Genomic DNA, 22,839 nt, shown 5'->3' on the forward strand with positions numbered 1-22,839 from the left:
GAGGCAAGGTCGTAGTAACACTGTAATATCACAGTCCGGCACCCCTCCTGTCCTCTGCCCCCTTCCCAAATTTGCTGGACCTGATATAGGGATACATTAGGTTAACGCTGGAGGTCCCTATGCGGCTATTACCTGACTAACTCAACATTGCAGCTCTGCCAGCCAGACATACACAGCCACTGCACAGCACAGAGCAGCCTCTGTTAGCAGACGCTGGACTTACTGTTCATCCCCTGGCTTGGACAAAGAGTGAGCGTGTGCATGTTTGTGTTTGTGTATACTAGACATGCTGGTGTTTGAATTAACTTCATTAATCAGATGGCTGTTTGGTTATTGGGCCGAACTGATTAACTGTCAAGCCTGTAAAACAGGCCTCTTAGTGGATGCAGACCATTTTTATTAGACTTAACAGGCATCTGGGAAATAAAGCTTAGAACCATGACCATCCAAATCTGTCAAAAATATACATCTCACAGTTTCCCTTGCATTGTGACAAAGTAAACACAAGAAAGCAAGCACAACTTCTCACAATAACTCACCATGTTGTTGATATGTGCGAGGAGTTGCTGGAGGAAATCCCTCAGTCTGCTCAAGTGCAGGCAAGTGTCTTCCTGAGTGTCTGGGCTGTCAGCCTGGCCCCAAGTCACTGCTTTTTCCAGCCAGAACTGCATCTCCTGGCTGTTCATCAGGGACTCTGCCATTTGGTGGAGCTGGATTAGTGGCTGCAGCTGAGACATCTTGCTGCTTATTTTGGGGAATGTACTTGAGATCTTAAGTGAGGCAAAGAACAAGACCATAATTAGGATCAAGGATTACACACAAAAACACAAATATTGTATCATCGGTCCTTAATCATCTTTACTTTGTGGCTATAAGTCAATGTCAACATTTTTACATTGCGATCTTCACTTCGAATGATATTTCAATATATAATATCAGCATCCCTAGATGTTTAGAATAAATTCAAGGTTTTCCAACGTGTTTTATACCAGAGTTGGGCCCCTAGGAGCGCTATCTACCAATGTTTACGAGCATGTGGGCGATGCGATCCACACTCCTCCCACCAGTTTTGCACTATACCACTAATCGACAGTTGGCAGAGGTAACGAATAAACCAAAAAGCAGCGATGCACCAACGGGTGTAAACAAAGCCGGATTTAAAATATTTCCCAAAATCAGCTTTTCAAATGTTTAAGGAGGAAGAAAATACATTCAACACGTTTTTTAGACATGTTGGATACATACACTGCGTTTTGGCAAACTTTGTTTGTTTACAAAAAAAAACTCCACAGGGCACCTTTAACCTCAAGGAAAAAAAGACTAGAAGCATTATTTCACACAGCAAGTGCAAGTCTATGTAATGTGGTCATCATCTACTAACTAAATCAAATATATAATGACAATAACAACAAAACTAATAATAATGAATTGTAGGCATACAGTTGGTGAGGTTTTTGGGACTTTTTCATAAGATAAAGTCATCAGTCAACACCCAAATGTTGAATCTGCATTAACTATAAAGTAAATTATAACAATAAATAAAAACACAAAACCTACATTCATGCTATGTGTAAATTATTAAAACTAAAGCAATATTTACAACAATACACCCTGTAAAACCGTTCTGCATTAGCGTATCTGCCAAAATATATATAGATACATATCTGGATAAACAACATCAGCCAATAATATCAGCATGCCAATGTAACCGTTTGGCTCTACTTTATAATTTGCATGTGTGGCCACATCATCCCTCATTTTCTATTAGAGCACAAGTGAATAATACAATAGTAATTGGAAGTAATAATAACTGGAAAATAAATTGAAGCATGGTGTGTTAATCTGCTTATGTTAAACTCCTATTACAACAATCTAACAATCAAACTTTTAAGCTGCGGGCAATCGAGCCGTCTCAAATACTCATGAAGGCCTACTGAGATATAAACAGAACATTCTTCACCTTTTATGATGATGGAGAGAAAAACGTGGGGGGCGGATCACAAGGGTGTGTGTGAGGATGTGTTTTGTGTCTGTATATAGCCTGAGAATGGTGTGTGTGTGTTTGTTGTTTGTTGCCATAATGACAGGTCTGTGTGAGACACCACAGGGTTGTGTTTTATGATCACCTCGTTGCACACAATTTGTTTAATGTCTTGCCATCATCTCTGCTGGAAAGCCCCTATGGCTCGCTGATGTGAATATATAAATACTCATTTTCGGAGAGGAAAAAAATCCAACCAAATTAGGAACAAACGACTCTTGTTGACTTGTGTTAGGGGCTCAGTTTTCTGTAAAGCAGAGGTGGAAAAGAGCAGCATTCTTAATAACTAAGTAGCAGACAGTCTGAACCACAATCTCTATCACACACAGATAGTTACATGAAGGCACGGGCATTATATATACTGTACTTACATAAGGTTAGCTCAAATGCATGTCACACAGGCAAAAAAATATGTACATGCACGTACACACACTCGACAGCAGCTCTGGTTTGGCTGAACACATTCTGGAGCAGGAACAAGATGTGACTGGTCAAATATTATCTTTGAAGATTTGTTAAACTAAGCTTGTGGACTTTGGGTAAGGGTGAGTTTGCTGTTCCAATTATGAGATTGTTGACATTATTTCTGTATAATCAAATCAGTTAAACATCACTTTCTACAAATTTACTTCAGTATGCTTCAGTATGTGATATTCAAGAACACCTGGATTAAATGAGACGAATGTTTGTCTCAATAATAGTCATAAAAGGAGCAGTTTTGAGTAATGTAATTATATATCTCTTCATCATTTTTCTCCAACAGTGTACCATGTATCACATGTCTACATGCAAGTTCCGCCCTCCAATACACACCTGATGAGTTGAGAAATATAATAATAATAATAATAATAATAATAATAATAAGCATAATAATAAAGATGCATTCATACAGAACATACATTCATACAGACATGAATCATATGTTATGGCTTTCCTAGTCACCAGATCTCACCTCTTATAAATTTTGGATCAATATGTTAGACTGTGCGCTTGACCAACATCAAAACACCAAATGAAGTAACAAAGAATTGTGTTTAATTCCTCAAGTAGAGTTACAGAGAGTTGGAAAATCTATGCAAAGGAGCTGTTCTGGCAGCTTGTAATGGCCCAACACCTTACTTGCAACGGATAATTATTTTCAGTATCAATTATTTTGTTAAACTGTTGTTTCTTGATTAAGTGGCTGAGGGTTTAGTCTACAAAATGTCAGAAAACAGTGTGATAATGCTCACTGAGGTAGCAACTAATGATTATTTTCAAGTAATTTCTCAATCAGTTGATTTATAGTTCTATCAATAAATGTCAAAAAATTGTCAATCACAATTTCCTAAAACCCATGGTGATGTCTTCAAATTGCTTGTTTTATCCTACAAACAAAATAATTACCATTACTTATCGTTTTATTGACTAGTAATTTAGTGGCAGGATGCTTGAACCAGAGAATATTCATGATAAAAGTACTTAATCAACTAACTGCCTCATCCGTAACCTTTACCTTTAAAGGCATGTTTTTCTTCTCTAACACACACAATGACTGCATATAACCTGATAAAAAGTAAAACTGCTCCTTTTAGCTGACAGTTTCCACACATACACTAACATACCTGTGTAAAACGTTTGGGTGCAACAACTACATCACACCACAGGATGCCAGTATTTCCTCCACTCTGCTGTTCACACACTGTCAGTTCAAAGAAAGAAAGAAATGTAAGATACAACTGCTGTATGTCAAAGGGTCGAAAGTACGTTACACCTCCATCAATCGTTACTTTTCGTGCATCTTTGAAAGGAGCTACCGTTATTTTAGTTGTGAGCTTGTTAGCAAGTTAACCACTCTACAGTCGTATTTTTGCTAGCTACAGTATCTCGATATGTGGACTTACATGTAAACAAGAGGCGAAGCTATCAAATTGAAAAACTTCACAGAGCAGAGGTCAGCTGTTGCCATTCATTCAATGTATTCAGTCATGAAGACGAGCTTTTTCTTCCCGCGATGTAGCTCAACAAACTGAACTTCCCTCTTCACTCCGAGTTCCGTGTATGGAAGGAGACTATTGGCTGGGAGGCACGTAACACACGCCCGTTCTCTTGGCAGTGCATGCTGGGAAATTGAGTTAAATGTCTGTAGGAACAGTAAAGGAGGAAAGCTCCTCAGAGAAGTCACTTGCTGCCACAAAAATTTAAGATATATTATGTGTTGTGTATTTTATACATTGGATACCAATTATTTATCACAGTGTCTATCCCATCCTATACACCTTTCAACAATAATTTATAGATTAGATTAGATTAGATTAGGTTAGATTCAACTTTATTGTCATTGCACAAGTACAAGTACTAGACAATGAAATGCAGTTAAGCATCTAACCAGAAGTGCAAAGCAGTAAAGTGCAGAGTAATGTGCATATGTACAGGGATATATAAAAATAAAAAAAAACATTGATATATATATGAATATACTAGCAGGATATTTACAGTATGAACAGCATTAACAGAATGAACTGAGTGAGGTGAATACACTAAGATATATACAGCTATTAAGTTATAGAGCTTTAATTAAGAAATGAAGATGCCAAGATGCAAAGGAGACTAAAGGCAAAATAAAATTGCTTTTATTTTTAAATGAATGGAAATAATCCACTGGAAATACATTGCCTTTCCTTGCTGAGATAACACTGATTGACAAAATAACAAGAAGTCCTTACAATTTAACACCACAAGCGATGACCATAAAAAGCTGAATCAGAGAAAGATATGTACACATAAACAGGGGGTACACGCCTTAATTCTCCAGTTGTTTCTCAGACACAGTAGATTTATTTTGTTAACTCTCATGTGAACAACTTGATCTGAATAAACTGACTAATTTTGAAAAAAATATGTGGAAAAAAATGTGTGGATAAAACATTTCAATCCATTTAAAAGATAATCCACAGGTATTTCATGTGCATGAGATAGTGTTACAGCTATCTCACTGATTGACCTGGATTAAACTGGATTAAAAGTCTGTCTTCATTTTTTCCAAACATGAATTAAATTGTAATGGAATGACTAAATCCGTATTTTTGAGTTTGATATATCTAGCTGCTCTTAGTTTTTCAAATAAACCTGTCATCAAGTCATTAGTGGTTCAAGGGTTAAAATGAATTGGGAAATGCCTGAAACAAAGACCAGGCTGTATGTATGAGCATCTGTGTATAATGGGTTTTTTTGAAAAGTCTTCCTGCATATATGCGTGCTTATGTTCTCATCAGTGTATTTGTGTGTGTCCTATGTTTCAGGGTCCAGTGGGCGAAGCAGAGTGCATACCACGATTAGGAATTCAGGGGTTCGGAGAGTGTCCCTCAGGAACCCAAAGCAAACTTTGAGGGGTTCCCGACCTGCATGGCTCAAACTGACAAATCTCCCAGAGGCTCCAGTTAGGCCCCGAGCAGTCCAACACACGGCACCAGGAAATGGTTGTTTAAACATACGTAATGTCATGTGTATGAGTTTGTGCATGTATGTGTGCAAGTGTGTGTGCTTGTGGGCATATGTGCCTGCATGAGAAAGGGATTATATTCAAGTAAAGTGTGGGTTTTTTTAACTGCACCACACACACACACACACACACACACACACACACACACACACACACACACACACACACACACACACACACACACACATACACACACACTTTGTTTCTATGTCTCAAATATGTCCTTCTTGTGCATGTGTCTGAGTGTGGTCAAATGTAGTGGTGGCTGTTAATGCAATGCCTATACCACTTGAATACCACTTAATATACACGCACAAGCCATGGAATGTACTGTATGTGTGCACAGTATGAATGTTACAGAAAGGCAGCGCAGTCTGTAAGATGGGGAATGTGTTTAAAGTGGTCCAGTGGCTCCACATTAGACATCAGAATTTCTGTGGTAGGAAAGCCCGGGCCTGTGGATGTGTGAGTTGATGGGAGTGTGTACGTGTGTGTGCATGTATACAGGTGTGTGCACATACGATATGTGCGTGCTATTTTCCCACCCATAGTGCTTGTCGCCGGCTTCCCTAAAAGAACATGGAAACTGCGTGAGGTGCAACATCTTTTTTTAATTTTCTGAAGTTTTCTTTAAAAAAATATTCCACCACATCTGCGTGAAATTGTGAGCAGTCACTACTACTTTTCCTAGATTCAGTACAGGCCATTAGGCACAGTGTGATTGTTTTCCTAATGTAAGATTATTTGTAATCATGTTACTTTATATTGAGGGCTCCTTAAAGGGCCAGTGTGAAGGATTTAGTGGCATAGCAGTGAAGTTGCAGATTGCAACCATTTGAATACAGCTAAGCCTTCCAAGCATAGGAGACAATACAGTGGCTGCGAAAAATGTGGAAGGGCTTATCTAGAGCCAGTGTTTGGTTTGTCTGTTCTGGGCTACATGGCGTTCAACATGGTAGCCTCTGTGGAGAGTACCCACTCCCTCTGTGGTTAACTTAACGAAAACACAACAATTCTTAATTATTTATATTTTCCAATATTTAGGTGATTATACACTAATGAAAACAAACTTATGAATATTAAATTCCATTTTTGCCAATAGATCCTCCTAAAGGTTAAATACTGACTTTAAATTCCTGTAATGTCTCACCTAGACCTGACATAGACATACATACAAACGCACACCTAACCTTAAATATGCACATTTTATGAAAAACCCTAACGTGACATATTTGTCTATCAGTAAATGTCCAGTGAAGGGAGCAGTTTCAGGTTCACCATCAGCTCCACCCTGGCTTCCTGCCTGGGCCAACATGTAGGTCAACCAGGGCTCGGTCTCTTCACATGCAGGATGCTGAATGTGTGTGTGTGTGTGTGTGTGTTTTCTAAGTCTTGTAAAAACATCATCATATGGGTTTGGAACAAGGTCCCTGGCAATAATCGAAAAAACAAGAGAGAAGGAAAGAAAAACCACTGCAAAAAGTGTGGTTTGATGCCCAAAGTGGAAACCCACACACTGATGTTTTTGTGTGTGTATGCACGTGTTTATGTATTGTGTGTGTGTGTGTGTGTGTGTGTGTGTGTGTGTGTGTGTGTGTGTGTGTGTGTGTGTGTGTGTGTGTGTGTTTGTCCTTGTGGCTGTGCGTGTGTGTTGCTATGCTATGCTTGCATGGGCACACATATGGATGCTAGGAGAAATGTAGTGTAAACCACTTGTGTTTTTACTGTACTGCTACTCTGTGATTATTACAGAGCCAAGAGACGGGTTGTCACGCAGTGGGCAGTAACTCGTCCATATGTCTGTGTGTATGTGTATGCTTGTACGCTTTCATGCTTGGAATGGAGGCCTAATCACAGCCAGTGATTTGACATTGCCAGCTGGGCGACTGTACCAGCAGTTACTGTCTATGTAATAAAATACAATTGAATAAACACAAAGAGTACATTTACAAAAAGATTTATTAAAGATATTTTATCTTTTAGACACACTGAATGATAATTAGTATGACTTTACATTCTTATTCTCTTTCTTATGTCAGTTAGTCAGCTACACTATGTGATTAGATTTGTAAACTTGAATTTGCAGGTGCTTCATATCACTCATGGTATCCATCTCATTTTGTCCCACTGGATCATTCAAATAACTTAAGAAGCACAGAATCTTACTTTCTGCCTAAACTGTGAAGCTGGAAGTTGTTACCAGTTTATCATCTGAAAATTATAAATCTAACCCTTACCCCAACCATAAATAGATTTTTGGAAAAAAGGCAAAGCGCATGATCACTAATTTTTGAAGTATAGCTGTTTTCTGACCTTGTGGTTTGGCCAGAGAGAGATGGAGCCGGGTGGAGAGCTTGGGTATCAGCCTCTGGAGCTTATCCCGGGCTCGCTGAGCCCAGGAGCTGCACAGCTGCTGACAAATGTGTCAGTTCTGATCCAGACCAAAGCCATTACCAATCGGGCTCTGCTGCTGTGGCCCTACGTGACCTGACGCCTGTCTCAGTGCACCACACACTGATACTGCTCTGTTTGATGGCCTGGGCTGCTGTGAGTCTGTGTGTGGTGTCTCTTGCTGGATCCCACAAGAGGAAAATATGAGCTCTGCGATAAGCAGCATTAAGCTCTGTTTGCATGCTCTTTTTCTTTTTATTCTTGACTCCAATTGGGTATTTTTCCAAAGCAGATCAACTGGTGCACAAAACCTACTTTTTCCTCTGAGTTTTTTGACGTACTAAGTATCAACATATTTATGCACACTCTTTCATTTTAGGTTGTTGTTATCGCAACCAAGTTGATAGAAATTTGTGTGCAGTGCAGTGCAACTCAACAAATAAGCATTCAACATCATAATGAGATAATAATTCAAAGAGGGCATTACATTACCCACAAAACAGCACGGGAGCTCAGCCTGTAATTTTATGTATTACAATAAAAAATACCACCAATAAAACTGAAACAGACTTAAGTTTAGAGTTTCAAGGCATTTAGTACAGGTATTGTCTGAGATTCGAGATATGATGTTCTTGTACATCCTACTTGAAGAAAATCAAATTAAGTTAATTGGTCAACCACTTCCTGCCCTGTTTTTGTCCGTTTTATCTATCCACCCACCCTTTCCCTTCCCTTCATCCATTCACCATATCCCTCCCTCTGCTCATCTCTACCAATACCCCTTCATCCTCTCTTCCCTCCTTCCCTCACTACTGAGACAGAAACCCCACACTGAGTCCCCCTCTACCCGGCCTTCAGCACATCCTCCCAGACCAGCCTTTCCATCTGGAAAGTTTGAAAGTGTGTTTGCATCAAAACAACATAATTTGAAGCATAAATCATTTAGATTTTTCATGACTTCCCAGGTATAAATTAATATCTGATGAGTTCAATCTAAAAAAAATCTAGTACATTATCACCAACTGTGGCGTTATCTTGATCTAATTAATTCTGTCCATGCTAACATTAATGCAGAAGAGCCAGTCTAATTGGCGAGCCATGAAATGGAACCACAGTAATGCCACCATCTAAAAATGAGTGTGGTTGGATTGATAGTTCCCTTACAAAGGGGCTGACGCACTCTTATTGGTCTTAAGGATAAATGTTTGTTTTTGTCCCTTCCAACTTGGTCTGTGATCCCCTTTTTAAAAGTAATAAAAGTAATAAAAATAAGGAATTTGATTAAGGATTACAAATGCTAACTTAAGTTAAGATGCTGCACTGAAACCCTCAATAAAATCAGTACGTCATAACTGTATAATCATCTTACTTAAAAAAACAGTAATTGACAACATCTGTATTCTGTGATTGGGAGTCCATTAACCATCTTAAGAAAAAGTTTATCACGACAATCACTACAATACAGTGTAAAACTGGTGTTTTCAAATGTATCCACTTTGAATAGTGTCAGTGTCAGCTCAACCCCCTCCCACCCTGACACCTGCAACTTCACTGGGGTAAAATGTCTGGGTAGCACAGTAGTTATTTCTATATACAGGTAACATCAATGTATGTGGAGACATGAACGATGAGGCACTTTTTCCACTCAGCACTGCTGGGCAATTTGAAAAACTAAATGCTGCCTTTTGAAACTAATTTAGTAGTTTTTTCTTTGCTTAAACAGACGGAGATTAGATGATGAGTTGTACATCTCTTACTTCTGTCTTTCTCGACTCTCTGTGAAAATCACACTTGTCCATCACTCAGAACCAGTAAATCTTTTTAAAACATTTGTACATTTATGTGTCTGAGTACATGTCAATTCAGGTCTTTTTGTGGATGAAATAGCTGTCCCTCAGCCTGAGGACAGTTGAAGCAATGGAGGGGGGAAAGGAAGGAGACATTCAGATTAAAGCAGAGGAATGTGCCGTTAAAAATCTTCAGATCCGTTTGGACTTAGCTCTGAATGTCTGGCTGTTAGGAGAGGGAGCGAGAGTGAGAGAGATGATAGAAAGAGGGCACAGAGATGGAGAGGAGGAAGAGAGGAGAGCGAAAGAATAAAAGAGCACTTTTCAGAAGAGAAAGGAAGAGCTGTCAGAGGTGTCTCCAGACAGGGGCCAGTTCTCCCTTATAAATGGATTTGTGTCTCAGTTTAAAGGAGTTGTTTTCAGGTCTTCCTATGTGTGTGTGTGTGTGTGTGTGTGTGTGTGTGTGTGTGTGTGTGTGTGTGTGTGTGTGTGTGTGTGTGTGTGCGTGTGTGGGCATATGTGTGCGTGTGTGTGTGTGTGAGTGCATGGTGTTTTTTGCTTGAGTGTGTCCAACTTTTCAATGGATGTTAATCATATCAGCGATAGCAACAATTCCAGTTCACTGATGTTATAGGTACAAGACTGAGTAATAAAACTGACTTTTGTGTCTTTGTAAATTGAGATTATATTAAGAAGTAAAGTTTCAGAGATAAAAATACTTAGCAGTGGCTGTCCCCATTTCTTCACTTTCTTAGTGTATATCACAGAATGAAGGTTATCTCCAAAGATGAATAAGCAATCTATTGGTGGCAGAGCATTTTCTTACCACGCCCCACTGCCGTGGAATTCATTGAGATTTTTAACAAAAAAATGTATTTGGTATTTGAGTATGCTTTTGTGTTTTATATATTCTGTATTGTTATTACCTTCTCTCTCTGGATTGTATTCTGAGACCATTTTCTTTTCTTTGTTTTGCTTTACTTGTACATCACAACACCTTCACCAGAATTCCACTATCATATTCAACTAAAATGACACACACAAAATATATAAAAGTAGACACAGTAACACAGAGGAGCCTTGAAAGGAAATCACAACATACCCAGCCTCAACTGCCTCATAATGTCTGGTGTGAGCAGTCACAGAAAATGTGTGTAAAATCCTGCCTAGAGGAATGGCTCTTACCTTACATAACCCCTTTCTACATCTTTCACATATAAGGAAATCACTTATAGGTCTGGTGAGGAATAATACATGGGACCAAATAACTTATACAATACAAACACATATTTACTATATCCTTCTTTCTCTTTTATGCACAAACACATGTATTCACCAGGACACACTTTTTATGGCAATTCCAGGCATTTTTAAAGCATGCTTCTTTATTGCTTTGAGAGGAAACTGGGGATTGGCTGAGAAAGGGAGAGAGGTTCTGTGACCAATGCGAAACAGTACTGCATGCATAAGCTTGTACAAACCAGCACGCACCCCCACACAAACACATGCACACAGACCCACACAATATTTACTGTGAACAATTATGAATACTATTAGGGAACAGTTTGTTCAAGTTTTCTATATGTTTATTTTGCAAATGAAATAAATTACAGATTCATGCTGTGCTTTCTGATTGCATATGAGTGTGTGTGTGAGTGTTCCACTGGTTAATACTCCCTCTGATTACAGATGGTTACATATTACACAGCTGCCTGCTACAGTCTTCAACCAGTAAGAAGAGAACGAGCTGAGACGTTTGCAATCAGTCAGTAAGGAAATCATTGCCAATAAAACTTCATCTGTTACATCTAACTTTTACCTTTTAAATGTTCCTTTCACCAGCAGACTAAAAAAAAACTTTCTAGTGGTATTCATACACAAACAAATTAGTCTTTAAGCCACACACAACAGCACACAACACAGAGTTGGGAAAATTATAGTAATTATAAGCAACTAGTACTGTACATAAAGTATTTGTTTATATTACAATGAACAGACAAACATTTTTTTGTCCTCTTGCCCTTTGCTGTATAGATTATTATTCTCAGACTACTAGTTAATGAACAAGTAAAAGTAAAAAGGGAACACAGTTTGTAGTGTTTCAAATGTGAGAATCTGTCCTTTCTAACTTGGGCCCCCCAAGGACTGTATTTGACCTCAATATGGCAGCAAGTTGGCCCCCAGCACAACTTTGTCCCTGTCACTCATTCATTGTCCAAGTTCAACAACCAGATACCAGAGCTGTCCGTTTTTACCGTGACATTCTGTACACACACACACATATGTATATTCATACAACCACATGGACTGCATAGAAACACACACACACCTGCTTCCTATTAGTCCAGTAGATTGCAGGGAAATTGTGGGGGAGTGTTAAACACACACACATCCATCTATCTGCCCCTCTGTCCACGATAATTACACACTTCCTGCTCTAAAATCCTTCTCCGACAGCTTCCACTCCAATCATGTCTCTGTTTAAGTTTGTGTGTGTGTGTGTGTGTGTGTGTGTGTGTGAGGGTTGGTTTTCAGACCTTAAAGTTTGCACTGGCTCATCAGTGGCGAAACAGATACACCACATACTCTGAGTAAATATATGACACGCAAGGAGATATGAAAGAAAATAACTCACAGCACTCCTGCTTATTTAACTGTGTCAGATGTCTCTCTCTCTCTCTCTCTCTCTCTCTCTCTCTCTCTCTGTGAGTGTGTGTGTCAGACTAGAGTCTAGGGCCTAGAGGACAACTCTGCCAAGAAATCAAGAAATATTAATTCTAAGTGATAATTCTAAGTGAGTCAATCCTTTACTGTAATAAAATAAAGCAATAAACTATAATAGTTTTTCTTACTTTACTGTTTCTTACTTTACCGTAATAACTTCAACTTCCATTACAGTCTCATCTCTATATGGATTCTTGGGTAAAAAAAGACTTAACAGGGACTGCATGGCTATTAATGGTAAATGAATGCATCTATATAGTGCTCTGATACACACTGATAGCAGCGATTGAGCTACCAGTTGTTCACCTGACCATCAGGAGCAGTTTGGGGGTCAATAGCTTGCTCAAGGACACTTTGATATGTGGACAGGAGAATCTGGGAATCGGACTGCCAATCCTTTAATCAGTGGACGACCTGCTCTTCCTGCTGAGCCACAGCCCTTGTGAAAAGAGCAGGAGCGCAGGAATGCAATAGGATCATTTTTCTTTTATGGTTATCGTACTGGGCAGATTTTACTCATTTTTCTCATGTTATATTTATATTCACTGACTGGATTTATCTCTGTGTGTCCATTTGTTTAGCCTATTTGTCTAAGTGAGCTCAGCAAGACTTATAGGTTCCCATTAACCAAGTTGAATGTAGTGTTGAATCTTGAATCCTCATTACCATCTGAAAAAATAACTTTAAAGAGCTCCAGTCAGACAGTGGAGGTCAGTGTAAGTGAATATTGGTGACATCCATTTTATCATTCTGTCTGTGTCTGCGAATGCTATATATGGTTGTCTCTGTGCATCTACATCGGGCACGAATGTGTGCGTTCGAATCTGCATGTATATTTTCTGTGCATGTGTCTGTGCGTTGATTCAGGCTGAACGTCCCGCTGGGCTCCTCAGAGCTCTCGTCCAGCCCTGTTTCTCATTAGGCATCTGTCATGGTGCCAGAATCAATAAGCACAGATGGAAGAAGAAAAAATATTTCTCCTCTCCTCTGCTCACGTCTTTGTGAATGGGCAGATCATTAGCAAATTCCAAAGTGTTTACCATCATCACCAAGGAAAGACCCTCCTCAACTTTACTGTACTTTTAGTCATTTGTACCACTATTATTTCCTTTATGACCTACAGTTTAAAACCCTCCTCCTTAGTACAAAGTGTTAGAGACATGTGAAATCATATGCTCTAGTTTAGTTTGGCTTTGCAGAATCATGTATTCGCTCAACACTACCAGACACAGATGAAAATATTTAGTTGTGGGTTTCATTCTGTCTCTCTCTTTCCCTCTTCTGCCCCCCTTTGCGTCTTAAGATGACGCATCTGTTTCCATACATTGTTGCATGTTTTCTGGCAAAGACAAACAGCATATTTTCAACAAAGAGGTGGGTGGTGTGCGTTCATCTGGTGTGTGTGTGTGTGTGTGTGTGTGTGTGTGTGTGCATGCCACCAGAACTACATTAAACAAAAGGAAGAAAGGATGACAGCATCCAACCTCAGTTTGTCATTTTCAGTGTAAACGGCCGTACATCATGCTAACATCTTACATGTGCTCGGCCCAATCACAGCAGTCACACACAGCAGTGTCAACACAGCGGTAATGAAAACAAAAGAATGGAAAAAGGGAGCTAGAAGGGAGACAGATAGAAACAAAGGCAAACAGAAAGTTAAGAAAAAGACAAAAAGAGAGCAGTCTGATGGAAGAAGAACATGAGTGAATGAGGGTGGAAAGAGAGAAGCCCAGGACAGGATAAATGCTTCCAGTATAAGCGGAAGAGGACAGATTATGACATGGCTTGGCAATGCTCCGTAGCACTCGTCTGTAACGCAAAGAAAGAGTGGGTGGGTTTTCCACCTCCACAGAATAAATGATGCGAGGGGAAATGGGAGTAAACAACATCAGTCATTATAATTACTCTCATACGGCTACTCCCATCTACCATCAACCATCCTCCAGCCCCCCCTCACTCTCATTCTGCTTTTATTTTCCATCTGTCTTCACTCCCCGTTTTTTTTCTGCCCCTTTTCTATGACTCGATTACACCTTTTACTTTATTCTCTCTCACTCGGTTTGTCTTTCTATTTGCCTTGATCAAGTACATTTTCTCTTTTCTGACTATATAAAAAATTAAACTAGTTGTTTCAGGCCTTAGATCTCAAGCTTAAGAAAGGGTGGTCTAAATCTGCACCGCATGAAAGAAATATGAAGCTGTGAAAGTTGCAGAAAAATATTACAAATGACTGTACATCAGCATTTCGTTTAGAGTGTTGTCTGAATGCAGCGACAACAGCCAACAGTAATGATAATCTTGGCAAATATCTTGAGCTTTTTACTGCAGACTATGAGAGAGATACAATCTTTGGCTCTGTTGGTGGACCTCTCTTGCGGCAGAAGCCTTTGAACACTGCTGAATGCATAGTGAATCATGTCAGCTGTTTCTAAGAATTGGATCTGGTTCCCTCGCTGTCTTGGACCTCTGCGCTGCTCTGTCTCCCTCGCTCTTCTTCTTTCCCTCTTTCTCTCGGAGGATTCCTGGAGAGCTGTAGTAGTGTGTAAGAAAATGTGTTCAACAAAAGCGTTTGTAGAACAGTCACTCATGTCATGTATGAATGAAAGAATGCTTGGCTATGAAAAACATAATTCTGTTCCAAAATGTTATATTTCCGTTTTGGAATGCAACCATGAGTGGAAAATTAGTGATCGATATGAGAAGCCACTTCAGTTCAGTCTGTTAGCATGCTAAAATCTTCTGATCATCACTAAACATTGTTTATATTTTCAATAGTTTTTTTGGGTTATCTGGTCGTAAACCAAAGACAAGAACAAATTTGGTTGGTGGAAATTTAGATAAAAAGAGATCTCTGTCTGACTGTTGCAGGATCACCATAGTCAGTAAGATTCAACATCTGGGAACCATGAATATCTGTACCAAATATTGTGCCAATCCATCCTGTAGGTATTTCACTGGATAGATAAAACCTGACCTGCTGGTGGCGCTAGAGGAAAAGTTAGCGGATCACCAAAGACATTGGGATTCATCCTCTGGGAACCATGAATGCTGTGCCCTAGCATGGGAATTCAAGAAGTGTGAATGCTCCTTTGTCATATAAATAATTACAATATGAATGAAGACAAGATATATACGTGCACATTTACTGCATGTCAAAGGCACAAGCTGAATTCCAACTTTAATCCCTCTTAGACATACAAACTAAGAGAGTCTTAGAGAAGGAGAGAGAAGAGAAGACAGATGCTGGAGTCCCTCTTGCAACACTTGCAAACCCGGCACAGATATACACTCAGAATTTGTATCCTCACAATTGTGCATCACTGCTCTCTCCAATATGTCAAATGCCGAGCATATTTCTCATATGTCATTCTCATAAGGGCTATTTACTTGTTATTCACCACTGCAGCCTGCAGAACAGCGCTTTAATTTCTGAGCTTATGTAAGTCTGTCCACTGGAGAGTTGGACCTCACATTCTTCTGGATCGGTCTTGGAGGAAGAACGCACTCCCTCTGTGGGAGATAAAACAGCCAGCCAAGTCAAACTAGTCCCTGGGTGGGACTGAACACCAGCACCAACACCCGCCCAAAACCACCCACCTTGAGACTGCTGACAGAATAAAACAGAATAGAATAGATTAGAAGAGAAATATGCTTTGTTATGGCGTTAGAGCCTCATAGTTGCTGTTTTTCTGCCTCAAAGGAATAGTAAACATTTTCTAAGGAATTGTTTGACATTTTGGGGTAATAAGGTTATTCGCCTCCCGAGAGATGAATGAAAAAAATCAATACCACTCTCATGTCTGTTTTTCATCTTCACTGTAAATTACCATACATGAATGTGAAGCTACAGCCAACAGCTTATTAGCTTAGCTTAGCATGAAACCTGGAAGCAGGGGGAAACAATTAACCAATCTCTCTACAGTTAAATAATACATCTATATATAAATATATATAAAGTTGAATAAATTCAATAAAAGCTGCCTACAACACCAAATTAACACATTTAATCTAATTTATTTCAAAAGCAAGTTGTAGTTTCATTTCCCCTTGCTTCCTTCCTCACTGCATATTGTTGGACACATGCGCACAGACAGACACACACACATAGAAGCAAACGTGTGTCCAAAGTGGTTTTCAAGGTGTCTGTGAGTCCTCAATGGTAAAACCCCCATTTGTCTGGACCTGGAGTTGTATCAACACACCGTGTGATGCTTCCTGCAGATTTATTCTTAACCTCCACTTTTATAAAGAATGTGTAAATCTGGCTCTGGATCTGGCAGGAGTATATGTGTGTGTTTTGTGTGTGTCCCATGCAGTCATGTCAACAGAGCAATCATTCATGTAGAGGAGAGTATACACTCAGAGGGTATAGCTCTGCCGGCAGGTGACGATGGACAAGCCTTTCAGGGAATGAGTGAAAGATGGAAAGAGGGAGAGGGAGGGACAGATGGATGGAAAAGAAGGACTGGAACAGAGGAATCAATAATTCCCTTTTACATAATTCCCTCAACACATGTACGTTTGAGATGAGAAAGCAAGGAAAATTAAAAAAAGAAATGATTGAATGAAAGAAGAACGAAAAGGCCTTTGTTGTATAGTATGTATCCGCTCTATTGTCACCCAGTCTGGGCAGAGAGCCACAGCGGAACAGTCCATTAGTCCAGGAGAGAAGGAACTTCTTAATTGCCTCCTCTCTCTTCCTCTTTTGTCCTCCCTCCATCTTTCTCTCCCTCCGACCTCCTTTCTGTTGGAGGACAGGTACAGGAAACACTCATTCATTAACAACCCAGAGCTCGTTAGCTTCAAGAAGCACTCTTCACAATGTGTGCAGTTCCACCTCTGAGGGCAACTCTGAGTGTGTGTGCATGGGTGCATATATGTGTTTGTGAAAAGGCTGGAGGTGAGGGGGCTAAAGGGTAAAGCAGGGCTAGAGAAGGGAGGGGTGTGTTGGTTTGGTGACCTAGGGTCCTCCAACAAATGAGAGGAGTGCTGGTGAAAGTGCACAACTCAGCGAACCATATCACCCAAAAACAGAATTCGGGGAAGCTACTTTGAAAGTATAGCTTTGCAAGCTACAATGCCAATTATTTCACACTGGAAGAAGATGGGCAGCAAAGCTACCCTAGGGAGAAATCTAGTCTAGTTAAAGCAGCAACAAGAAACTTATTTGTTGATTCTGATGGGAATCCGACCAGGTGGTAGGCATTAAAAATATTATTATCATTACAGTAATATTATTACTGTATTGCAATAGCCAATCTTCTCGTTGATTGTCTCATATGCAAGGTCATATTGATGACCTCCTTGTAGTAAATTTTAGATCTAAAAGTAGTTCAAACTGCTGTTCACTCACACACAAAAAACTTGTTCACAGGTCATACATAGGCCAAAAAATAAAATACCCCACTATTCATGGGAAAGGACTTTCAGCTTTGTCACCTGCATCAGTCTACCCTTTGCTCTGTGTTCTCTTCGAGCAACAGACTAAAAATGTCAAGTCCAGTCAGAAAAGTTGAAAACATGACAGACAACACCCTGCCACCCAGCTTTCCAAACACACCCTGTCATTTGTAAGATGTCAGCCTTAGTCTTTGCACTGGTTGGACAGCATGCAGCAGAGTAGTGTGCCTTTATTGGCTTTAAAAGATAATGACATGCCTACTGCCTGCCTCTAACCACTGATTCAGGGTCAGTGAGTTCCTCAGCCTCCTTGAAATTCAGGTTGAGATCGTGACTTTAGAAAACACAATTCTATTTGTAGTTAGGAACAACAGAAAGGACACAGCTGGGTATTTGCAAATCATAGTGTTTGGCTACATTGCAGAATATGTTAAATAAGGTTTAATTGTATTTTGCTATAGTTGCATGTTTCGTGCATGGTGGCGAGTTTAAAACTTTCTCTTACAGCCCTTGAGTATGAGAATAAATAGCTGCCACCCATGCAGTTGACAAGGAACTCTCTCTCACCATCAGTGCAATAAGCTCAAGGCCACATGCCCTTTTTCATTACTCCGAACAGGCCAGCTGTATTGTAACTACAACCAATTTCCTTGCAGTCTATAAAGCTGTCAATCAAAATCATACCAAACAGGGAGTGGAGGTGGGGGGTGCAGGGGCGGAGCTGGGTGGGCTGTTGGGGAGGGCTGCAGGGCTCCAGACCAGATGTCAGAGTTTTACACTGCAGGACAGGGGAAGGGAGGGAAGGGAGGTGGGAGGGGAGAGGTCATGTTTACCTGTAGCTCTGCTTAATAGGGAATACCAGAAATATTTTGAGGTGATGTTTGTAATGCCTGCCTCACTAAAACTGTATAAAAATGTTTTTTTCATTCAAGACTATTCATTAAAGAGAGTTACAGAAGGTGTGTATGACATAGTATGTGGAATTCCAAATCAGAAATTAAAGGAATAGTCAGTTATTTGTCACTTTTGTTGCGAGTTACATGAAAAGATAGGAAGGTAAAAATGAAACCGGTTAGCTTTGCTTAGCACAAAGTCCGGAAACAAGGGGGAAAGAGACTCTGGCTCCGACCAAAGGCAAAATAACCTGCCTACCTGCACCTAAAAGCTCACTAATTAGAACCTTGTATCTCACTTGCTTAATCTAAAAAAAAACAGTGTAAAGTGTAATTTAACAATTAAGTGCACCTGGCCAAGAAATAGTCTAGCAGATCACCCTGTAACTACAACACACTGTTCAAATTTATTACACGGATTAAACAAACAAGACATTACATGTTAACAAGTAAGCTTTAGAGGTGCTGGAAGGCAGATTTTTTTTTTTTACTTTAAACACAGCCAGGTGTTTCCATTGTTTCTAGTCTTTGTGCTAAGCTAACTAGCTGCAGGCTGTAGCTTCATATTTACCATGCACACACGAGAGTGTATAAAGCTTCTCTGCTAGACAGCAAGAATAACTCTCTGCAAGAATAAGTTTATTTCCTAAAATGTGAAACAAAACCCCTTTGAAACCATTAAGTCACAGTCAGACCAAAGCCATCTTTTTAAGTTTCCATTTATTAAAGTTATGAACAAAGAGACAAATAAGTTATAATATTTTTATTTGTTAGAATTCTATCAGTGTTTGAACATTAATATTTAGAGAGCTAGTACAATTTTCTACTTTCATGGCTAGCCTTTGACAAACCCATAGAAACAGCTGTCTCTCTCCAACGATTGGAAAATAATACTGAAGGGGAGGTGTCGATGTTGTCTCACAAGACAGTTAGCAGTGAAAGTGTGCACCTTAAGGTTTTCTGTTATGGTATATCATTACATATAAACTCTTTAAAAATATACTTCTGTCAAATACCTTGACAACTACTATGTACACTACAAAAATAAATTTTCATATAAATAAATTATATGGCATACATTTATCTTTGTAACTGAAAACAGCATACATCCACGCCAACCGAGACCAAAATGGTAGTCTGGAAGAACCACTGATTTTTTTTTCCTTTTAAAATCCTCTAAGAGCTATGATGAGACCTGTAGTGTAAAATGTTATATACTCTTTTTTCCTATTTAACATTAGTAAGCACTTTATACAGATCAAACATTAATGTAAAAACATTAAACTGTAATAGTGTTTTTTTTCAATAGACATAAAAATCCCTGCATTTGTTATCCACTGGCATCACGACAATAATGAAAGAAAAATAACAACATATTTTATATTACAAAAATATAAATATCGCAATTGAACGTTGAAAACAAAAACAAACGAAAAAACATTTAAAATGAATAAAATAGTTGCCAGCTATGATTCTCTCCGCTACTGCCAATGTGACATTGGGAGAAAACAAAATGAAAAACAAACAGAACAACCTATTTCATGCAAGCAGCTGACATAACATGGTGGACAAAAGGAAGAGAACTCCAAAGTCTTCTAGGAGAGCTACACGTGTTCAACAGGAAGTGAGAGTGTAAAACGTGAAGGCAAACTGGGGTGTGGAGGGGGTGAATGATGGGGTCAAAGGGGCCTGGATGTGGAATTGGGGGGGGGGTTACAGGTATGCAGGCTGACATAGACACACATGCAGATATAAACTGGCCATTGTTGGTAGAGAAAGGGGTTGGCAGTGTAAACTCTGACCCCTGAGGTTGTGCCATTTGGCAGTTGAGGGGGGGTGTCCAATTAGTGTCATGGCGTTATGTTGTGGTTTTTATTAGCTGAGGTCAGTGGGGACGGTGAGGCCAAATTGGGGCCAGTTGTCTTTACTGTCACTAAAAGAGAGCTGAGACGGATGTAAGAGGATGGACTACCACACACACATAAATGTTTGTACACACATATACATTGAGACACACATAGAGCACATTGTCAGGCCATATAGGGCTTAGCCCTAAGCAGGCTGCGTGGACTAGCTTATTGGTTGGACAGAAATAAAGAGATACTTGAGGCAAGATATTCCTGTGAATTAAGTTTAAATGCAGTCAAGTGCCATGTTGAATCGGGTTGTACAGTATATAGTCTGAGCTTTAGCTTATCCACTAGACACAGCCACTTAGGGTATAGAAATAGTGCCCCGTGTTGACCCTGTTCCAGAATCAGTAATGTGAATGTCCCTGTAATGGCAGAGTGAGTTTCTGAGGTGGGTTTACTGCTCATATGTCAGTATAAGAACCTGTTTTGAGCCTGCTTGGGTTAAACAATACATAACCTCTTACAGTAAAATACGACCAGAGAGCAGCCTAACAGACAGTGATACAAAGCTGAGAGCAGAAACAGGTTCCAATGCAGAGGCAATAACTAAAAGAACAAAACAATTCAAAACAACAAAACTGCTTTTAAAATTTCTTCATATCTGCTCGTCTTAAATAGCACGCATAGCGTGTCAAGTTAAACAGTAATTGTTTCATAACTACCACAGGTTTGTGATAAAAAATTAATAGTTTAACATGCGTACCTTTATACAATAATAAACACACACACACAACGCGCACACACACATATATACCATAGCCCTGTTTGATAATTCTAACAATTTCCCTCATGTTTACATGAGTGTAAATGTTAGTCTGTTCTGAGGATGTATCTGATGTTTAAGCCAGAGAATAATGGGGCTGTGTCACATCATACAGCCCTACACAACTACTACAAGTTCATACACACCCACACATATATGTAGACAGATCACTTCTTTTGTTTAAAGAGACATTTGCATAGAGTTATAAATGTATATTATTTAAAAAAATATTTTGAGCAGCAACAGTGAATGCTGACAGGTATTTTGTTTAGATGAAGCTTCCTAATGGCACAGATCCACAGATGAATGAACAGTAATCAGAGATCTATCTCTCTCTCTCATACACATGCACACATTTTTACACACACACACACACACACACACACACACACACACACACACACACACACACACACACACACACACACACACACACACACACACACACACACACACACACACACACACACCATAAAATGGCAGCCCCAGTCTGTTAACATGAGGAGTTGTACAGCTCCAAAAATTATAGCTACTTTTTGTTCATATTTACATATGTATACATCTTTTAAATATAGATAGAAATATCTAAGACAATAGTCCACTGGGTTACAGTAAGAATGAGCACCATGACGGCAACACTGGCGAGTTTCTCGCTGCTTAGGGCCGGGGGTGAGCCGGGCTGGGCTATGCTGAGCTGGGCTGCACCAGGCCGGGTCAGCTGCTTAGTAATACAGAGGAGTCCATCTTTGGCCGTTGTACTTCTGTTCTCCACAACTGGACACAAGAAGGAGATTGTTTTGTCAGTACTTTATGATGAAAAGTATATAATACATTTCTAAAAGGACAATTGTAATACGTATGGATCTACAGAAGTAGGTGGAAGCTAACCTCAGCTTGCCCGTCTGCCACTGTTGTTCTCAGCTGCCTCAAACTCCAAATCTTGAAGCTCCATGGATTCCACCTTGACCCCTCTGGCCCCAGTGTGGGTGTCCAGTGGCACATGTGGGTCCTGGAAGGCAGGCCCGGGCTCCTCCGGCCCTGATGGGCAGTAACTGTCCGTTGCAGTGTATCCTGGGTAAGAAGAAGCGGGGGAGCTCTGGTTGGACAAGGGGGCTGGGTGAACGGCGACAGTGACGGAAGCTGACGCTGTTACTGTGGTGATGGGTTGGCAATACGGGGTGGGGTTGGGGTGGTGGTGGTGCGGGAGGTGGTGATTAGGCTGTGGGTTGTGGGAAGAGCGGGCCCTATGGCCTGCTGAGTGTTCTCTATGGCTGTGTGAGCCATAATGGCCCCCAGCCTCAGTAGCAGTTTCAAAAGCGTCCATGCGCGGGCGGGCTGGGGGCGGGACCTGCCAGTGCAGCTGGGTCTTGGGGTCCCTGCTGCTGTTACGCTGAGTAGCCCTGGGCTGGGGCCCAGAATCACAACCCTGAGAGGAGACAGACTGTA

The 22,839-nt window shown here is 40.1% G+C and overlaps 2 protein-coding genes across 6 annotated transcripts in view; both read right to left on the minus strand.

The window, feature by feature from the left end:
- fancc (FA complementation group C) overlaps window positions 1–4,066 on the minus strand; it is a 29,342-nt gene extending 25,276 nt beyond the window's left edge. Inside the window, exons 1-4 of one of the 4 annotated variants that reach the window (XM_051422875.1) lie at window positions 3,925–4,066; window positions 3,646–3,722; window positions 2,127–2,288; window positions 540–770 (exon numbers count right to left, since the gene is read on the minus strand). In XM_051422875.1, coding sequence (XP_051278835.1) covers window positions 540–737 — 198 coding nt within the window. In that variant the 5' untranslated portion in view covers window positions 738–770; window positions 2,127–2,288; window positions 3,646–3,722; window positions 3,925–4,066. Of the gene's footprint in view, window positions 1–539; window positions 771–1,960; window positions 2,100–2,126; window positions 2,289–3,645; window positions 3,723–3,924 lie in introns of those variants that run through there. The other 3 variants (XM_051422873.1, XM_051422874.1, XM_051422876.1) reach the window with 3 other exon arrangements.
- A 15,354-nt stretch (window positions 4,067–19,420) lies between these two features.
- ptch1 (patched 1) overlaps window positions 19,421–22,839 on the minus strand; it is a 51,897-nt gene continuing 48,478 nt past the window's right edge. For both annotated transcript variants that reach the window (XM_051422578.1, XM_051422576.1), the window contains exons 23-24: window positions 22,282–22,834; window positions 19,421–22,167 (exon numbers count right to left, since the gene is read on the minus strand). In XM_051422578.1, the coding sequence (XP_051278538.1) occupies window positions 22,283–22,834 (552 nt within the window). In that variant the 3' untranslated portion in view covers window positions 19,421–22,167; window position 22,282. The remainder of the gene's footprint in view (window positions 22,168–22,281; window positions 22,835–22,839) is intronic.

Source organism: Dicentrarchus labrax, unplaced genomic scaffold (genome assembly GCF_905237075.1).
Source record: "Dicentrarchus labrax unplaced genomic scaffold, dlabrax2021, whole genome shotgun sequence".
Classification (NCBI taxonomy): Eukaryota; Metazoa; Chordata; class Actinopteri; family Moronidae; genus Dicentrarchus; species Dicentrarchus labrax.